This window comes from Pundamilia nyererei, unplaced genomic scaffold (assembly GCF_000239375.1).
Source record: "Pundamilia nyererei isolate P.nyererei 1_Seehausen unplaced genomic scaffold, PunNye1.0 scaffold00017, whole genome shotgun sequence".
NCBI lineage: Eukaryota > Metazoa > Chordata > Actinopteri > Cichliformes > Cichlidae > Pundamilia > Pundamilia nyererei.
Genome location: NW_005187418.1, coordinates 404771 through 412013, shown reverse-complemented (window position 1 = coordinate 412013; position 7243 = coordinate 404771). Strand labels below are relative to the sequence as shown.

At 38.9% G+C, this 7243-nt stretch overlaps 1 protein-coding gene across 1 annotated transcript; it reads left to right on the top strand.

Annotated features, from left to right (window-relative positions):
• The first annotated feature begins 1050 nt into the window (after nt 1–1050).
• On the top strand, nt 1051–4465 carry pde6gb (phosphodiesterase 6G, cGMP-specific, rod, gamma, paralog b). Its single transcript, XM_005725695.1, has 4 exons — nt 1051–1157; nt 2592–2813; nt 2909–2949; nt 3035–4465. The coding sequence occupies exons 2-4, from the start codon at nt 2668–2670 to the stop codon at nt 3109–3111; spliced, it is 264 nt and encodes an 87-aa protein (XP_005725752.1). The 5' UTR covers nt 1051–1157; nt 2592–2667; the 3' UTR covers nt 3112–4465.
• Nucleotides 4466–7243: the final 2778 nt, after the last annotated feature.

The window sequence follows — 7243 nt, the reverse complement described above, 5'->3', positions numbered from 1 at the left end:
GGCTAGTGACGTCAGACTGAACAACCGGATAGAGGGACATGCTAAGTTGTCAGCTACATTTGCCTGCTGTCTTAAAATATACAGGTGCAGTGCACTGTTCCTAAGTAACAGGCTAATAAAATACTAGAAAATCACTGACCAAAACTGAAGGACGAACTTCAAAACATATTATTTATTAGATAATGACCACAGAAATGCTCAGAAAGAGAAAGGCCATAGCTGACTGCTACCACCGAATGTGTTAATCAACGTGGCCTCGTGTATGAGTTTAAGGCTTAACAAAATCAATCAGGTGAGTTACAAAAAGAGAGAAACTATTCATAGAGGCCAAAGCTTTGTAGCAGGCTGTAAACATGTTTACTTCTGCTTTAAATTTGCAAATGGAAACTAAAGGAACTACATTTCTGTATTATCTTCATTTTTCTAACATGATCCTTAAAGGAAAGCATTAAAACGCTAACAGCGATGTTTTTTATAACAGGCAGTCTTATGCATGTCTTTCTGAAAGCATCAGTATTTATGTCCCGGGGATGGCACAGGGCTGATTTACACATATTGTGAAAAAGAACTTGGCGAGTGTAGATCAGAGGTCGTCAATAATTTTAGTTCGTTTATGTTGTGTACAAGAATATCAGCTTTAGAAACCGCAGCTGCAGATAAATATAGTGCATTGAAAAAGTGCAAAATATCAACAAAATCAATAAAAAACAGATCATTTTTCCCAGTATGTTATCTTTTTTAAAATATTTCTGTAGTGTAGTTTCTGTAAAATACTCAAATTCAATGTATGGTTACAAAATATGAGAAAACATCTGTAAGACAATAATAATATCGACAATTGTATAATTTCACAGTGAAATTTCTCACTGAAATGTTGGAAGTTGACTGTAAATGTACACAGTTATGCTCCACCACTGTTCACAATGTGCACGTTTGCACCTATGTACACATTACAGTTTAACCTAAACCTCAAACATGTGAACTGTTGACAGTCAAGAAGGGAGGCGGTGCCTCTGTAATCTGTGTCGGGTATAAGAGGGACCACAAGCCCCGACTGGCCCTCACAGCAAGCCTAGCATAGAAGTCCACTCATCTGCTAGACGGATCGGCGCGGCGCTCACACCCACTCGTCTGGCTGTTCTTCACCCAAGCAGCCGGTGAGTAGACCATCATCACCGATCAGTGCTGATATTCAGACACCGTCGGTGGGAAACTTTGTTGCTCTTCTGCAGCTCTGTGTGTCTCAGTGAAGAACATGGGTGTTAACATTTTTTCCTTTATTAGGAGAAAATAATCCAGATAAAAGAGTTTAGAGCTCCAGAAATCGTCCCGCTTGGGTATAAAAAAGTAAACAGCGATTTATGGTGTCGTTTGTAATGTGATTAAACATGACAGAGTAAATTAGTGCAGATGTTTCTGACCTCTGTTAATCAACAATTCTGCAATCTATAGAGCGACGCTGTTTAACACTCAGTTATCAGTTATTTTTATAGTGCATCTAAAAACTGCCTACAGTGCAAACTTACTCCAAACCTGGATATAACAACTTGTTGTTTCATGTACAAGTTCTTGCTTCATTTATTTATCTGACAGATACATTTATCAGCAACCTGGACAGAAAAAATATTTTAAAATGATCTCACAGCAAGCACGTTCACTTCGGTTTGGCCTGTTTAAAGCTGTCAAAAAAGTTTCATTTTAAAACTGTGGCTCAAACAAAAGCAGATCTCTGAGTGTGTATATGTGAGTGTATTTAACCCACACATACTCTTTTCTTTGCTTTCTTTCTTTAATTTACTTTCTATATCTTAATTTTTTTTTTAATTGTCTAAAAATATTTACTTTTTTTTTGGTTTAGTTTTTCTTAGTTTGTTTTGCCAGTTTTATTGTTTAACACAGGGTGTTTCTCCGAGCAAAATTCAGAATAGAAATTACAGTTGAAACACAAACATTTCCATTAAAGCCTCCTCAGACAGGCTGTGATGGCAACTTTGACCAAACTGGCAAAAACTAAAACTCGGGACGTTTGTTTGTTTGTTTGTTTGTTTGTTTGTTTGTTTTTGTTTTTGTTTTAGTTAGCATCGTGCGTTAGCTGTAATAACCTTGGTATAACCACATTAATGGTTAAGACCTGTTCAGGGTTGTCTGTGTCATTGGGACATGGTGAGCGGATTTAATCGTTTAGACCTTCAGTGCACAGCTCAGCGTTTCTGCAGTGGTGTCCTTGCTTTAACAAGATTACAAGTTCACAATCAGCTCAAAACAGAGAAGGAGAGCGCACTTATTAACTTGAGCCAGGGATTATGGGTAATTGGGTCATCCCAGCAGGACAAGCTGCAATGTGGTCCACCACATTCAGGTGCTGGGAAAAATGAGGGTGTAAGTCCTGGCAGGTGCTCATCAGATCAGTAATAGGATTATAGATGGTAATGTCAAACAGAGGTGACAGGAGCCGCCTGCTATCTGAGACAGAGAGTTTCAGATCATTCGCTGCTTGACACTAAAAGGATTTGCAGATAATAACCTAGTGAGAGTTTCTCTTTATTTCTGTGCTTTTAATTGCTTTTTTCCCTTTGTTTCCAAAAATAAAGACTTCACCACCAAGACTTCAGAGAGGTGTCTAACGCTAACAGCCTGCACGCACATCCTCATACATAACTGCTCAAAATGAATCTTGAGCCACCCAAAGCTGAGATCAAGTCGGCCACCCGTGTCAGCGGAGGCCCCGCCACCCCACGCAAGGGACCCCCCAAGTTCAAGCAGAGGCAGACTCGTCAGTTCAAGAGCAAGCCTCCAAAGAAGGGAATCCAGGGGTATGCTGTGAATACTTTTCTTCTTCGGGGTCTTGTTAAAAACCAAATAAATCAAATTAAGTGATTTGTAATTATTGCAATGTTCTTCTTTGCAGATTTGGAGATGATATCCCTGGGATGGAGGGCTTAGGCACAGGTAAGTGTATGCTACGGCTGAAACCATTGGCTTCAGTGCTCTGCAGGGACCTAAACAAGTTCACATCTGTGCTGTCTTTTTGCAGACATCACTGTCATTTGCCCATGGGAGGCCTTCAATCACCTGGAGCTGCATGAGCTGGCCCAGTATGGTATCATCTGAGCCTTCCCACATCTCCCTGCAATCCCCTGAGGATTACAGACCACCTTCATGCACTTCAAACCATCTGCCTCAGGATCCATCTCCTATCTTTATGTGGAACTACTGAACCATTATGAACTGTAACCAACACAAAAAAATGGAAAAAGAGAAAAAAAGCTACACAAAAAAAACTCTTTCTCTTTTCTAACTCTGGATTCTTTCTGTGATTCTGCAGCTCACACACATCTGCTTATGTTTAGGATCTGTTCTTTTTAAATTCTCACCACTTCTCGCAGTAGACCTGCACCGTCGCCCGGCCGCTCTCCTCCTATCTTTCACTATCTCTGTCTCTCTCCTTCCTTTTTCTTCTGTCCTGTTGTCCTCGCGGACAAAAAACAAAACGAAACTTATGCAAGCAAGGCAGCCTCAATTTGAGTTTAAGTGACAGACCCGTGAAGTGGGTGGGTTCCCATTTCATGTGCTTCGGCGCCTCTCTCGCCATCTCAGAGGCTTTTTCCATCGATGCCGAACCTATAAAATTCTAAACCTGAATTCTGTAGAGAGCAGACACCAGTTGCTATTGCTGAGCGTAACATTTCGATGGGATTAATCAGATATCCCTCTTTTCCCTCTGTTTTGACCTTTAACTGCACCCATCTTCACCAGGATTGCACAAATCTTCACCCTCATGGTATCTGGAAGTCTTCTGTTAGTTGACGCATGTGAAGAACGACCTCTCACCTTATTTTCACAACACAAACTAAGAAATAAACCGCTTTAGTCTCACCTTAGCAGATTGTAAATGTTGAGGAAGCCAGTTTCTTCCCTTCGACTACCAGGAGTGTGTGTGTCTCCATCATTTTCCACACTTTTGTTCTGTTAACATTATCCCTATTTGTATATCTCCCATATACATCAGTGTATATGAATCTATGTATTGCATATTTAATACTTGTTTATTTCTAAAACTTGCACACAACACTACTGTGCCCTGTGTGTGTGTTTGTGTATTTGTGTTTTTAAGCTCATTATTTTTAGTCCCATGTAGAGTAGGTTGTACATTTTTCCTCACTGTCCATCATTCGGTCTTATGTTTATTTTATTTCAACTCTACAGTCCTCTCTATCACTGTCATCTTTTTGGCCCACACCCCAAACTTGTGTCTTTCAAAACATTAATCTAATCAAGACAATGCTGACAAGCTTTGATGTAAAGCTGGTGGATGCACTGTAGTAGTGAAAAAGATGGTGGAGGGATGAGTGGGATGGATGTTTCAGTACAGATCTGAAGAGATGTGTAGTGGAGCGTTGTCCTCTCTACAGGACGAGGGATAAAAATAAAGCATAAAAAGAGGAAAATAAAAAACAGTGTGTTATTTTTTCTATTCAGATTCTTTTGTGGTTACACTACACTAAAGCACATTTAAGTATTACTGTATTACCTGTATTCACATGTATCAATTTATATTTATGGTAGTGCAGATACAAGTAATAATTCTGCACATGCAGGACTGAGATGTGGACTTGAAAATATTTGAATCGACTGCTATAAATTTACTGGTAACAGGACTAAATGCACATTAAATCACAAAAAGCCATCCTGAGAATCCGAAATCCACATGAACATGAAGTCCAGAGGAGCAGAAAGACAAAAACAGACCCTTTTTATATATATAAATATATATAATTTTATATAAAGCCCGGCATACAGATAAAATGCTGTGAAGCGACACTATTTACACAGAGTGGACACGGGTGAAAAGATGAGGATTGTGCTGGCAGTTACAAACAAAGAAGTGGAGAGAGGGGAAGAGAAAACTAACAGATCTGAGGTTACTGACAGGAAACTCTGGGAAAACATTAACATGATGCTAACATAAAAGGAAGAATGTCAATAAAAACAGTGACCCAGTTAACAAGAAGCCAGAACCCCAACATCCACTTTATATTTTACTTTATTGGTCAGCCTATTATTGTTATTATGTAGTGAATATACTTTACGTTTTGGAGGTTATTAGTGTATTTATTGGAAGAAAATGACGGCTATTGTAATTTCAATTGATATTTTTGTAATGTTGGCTATTTTTGGTTCACTTGGATATAGTAAAACATTAAAAGTACTTGGGAGTATTCAAGTACACTTAAAGTGTCTTGTAGTATACTCGATTATCCTTCTTGTGCTTTAATACAGCACTGGATAACTAATTCTTTGGTGACACTGTGAGTAAAAAGAATAATTAGTTTGTACAGTGGTCCCTCGTTTATCGCGGGAGTTGCGTTCTAAAAATAACCTGCGATAGGTGAAATCCATAAAGTAGTCAGCTTTATTTTTGAGACCATTCAGCATTAATGAATCAATGGTACAGTAGTGGAGGAAGCAAAAAGAATGATTCGGGTAAAGTTTGACTTATGTGACTGTTTTGTTTCGCTTAATGTGCCTTATAATCCGGAAAATCCGGTAACTTCTACCTTCCTTTAGCATGTCCAGAAGTCCACCTTTTTATGCGATGTTTGGCATCATCATCTGCCTTTGACGGTGCAAAATGTTTTGTCGACATTGTTATGTTTGTTGGGGAGAAAACTTACAAACATACACTACAGCACAGAGCCACACTGCTAGCGATCGAAGATGTATGTAAATTTGACAAGCTGAACGCATTCTGTACTGGACTGGAGACATAGCACGAGATTGATTGACAATGGTCTACAGCCAATCAGGGCGCAGAAAACGATACGCTGTTTTTTTTTAAAAAGAGCATGCAAAATTGCACCAAAAAAATCAGCAAAAACAGCGATTCTGCGAAAGGTGAACCGCGAGAGGGACCACTGCGATGCGCTTCTATCTCTTCCAGGTATTGGTTGGGTGGTGCTGCTTCGATTTAGGATGCTCGACATTGCATACACACTGATGTCCTGACAACCATTCACACTAAACTTTCTTTACTTTATTTAATTTGACAATTTAACAGCAACCTGAGACTGTGTGGCCTAAACTCAATGTAGAACCCCATTAAGAAGCTAACGTAGTGGGCTCTCTTCTTGAGGCCTTACTATGTGGGTATTTCAGAAGGAAAGATAATGTAATGCTTTGTAATGGCAGATGCTTTGTCCTGGGCACAGCTCATTTGGTGACAGTGGGAGGAAGAACTTAGTTTGAACAGGAAGAGCCCTCTGATACAGCCTGGCTCAGGGAAGGGGAGTTATAACTGCTCCTGAAGGTTATTCTTGTTTCATGTTTGGAGTAGAATAAAGGGCCATGCTCCAACTGATGTTTAACCAGTATTTTACTTCTCTTCACCAGCAAACACTGCGAAAAACCATGCATGCGCACCACAAAGCGCCATACTCAGATCCACCAGTAGGTGGCGACAACACAACATAGGAACCAGCTTAAACATCCAAATTTGAAAATTACAATCACCTTATAAACACATTCCAGTGCGACAGCTACAGGAGTCATCTGCTGTAAATGGCATGGGTGTGATAAGTAGGAGAAAAAATGTTTATACCACAAGTAATCTGATTAAATTAAATTCATTTTTCTAATCACTGTCAGGCTGAGCGGCACTGATTACTGTTGAGCAGACACTTGGATAGTGATAACATTTCTTTCCTCATGTTGATTTAACTGTTCTTACATTGTTTGACATGATATTCGCCTTAGCTTATGCAAATAATACACATAAAACACGAGTCTGTTCAAAGAATGGTGTTTTATTTTATTCACAGTTTTAGTGTGATTTATGTTTCTTTTTTTAACCTGAATGAGGTCACTATCTGTATTTGTCAGGGAAATGTACAGTATTGCAATATTTGCTTAAGAACCTGGGATTACATGAAAAGCTTCAGTCCATCAAGTCAAAGGAAATTAGAAACACAGTTGTCTTATACAAAATATTTATCAGGCAAATTTACCTTTAGAGCCATCATGAGTGGTTACATTGCATAGTAAAAAATAAATCTGGGCGCAATAATAAAAATCATAATACTGGTAAATAACAAAATGTGTATAAGGCTAAAGGAAGGAGTATTATACATTTTGATCAACACTGAAAGTACACTTTTTCTCGATATAACACTTTATTTTTAGCAGTCGAGCTACACTTTCCTGCTGTTATTTGTTCTCCATCCAGCCTATTCTTATGTGCTTTCCT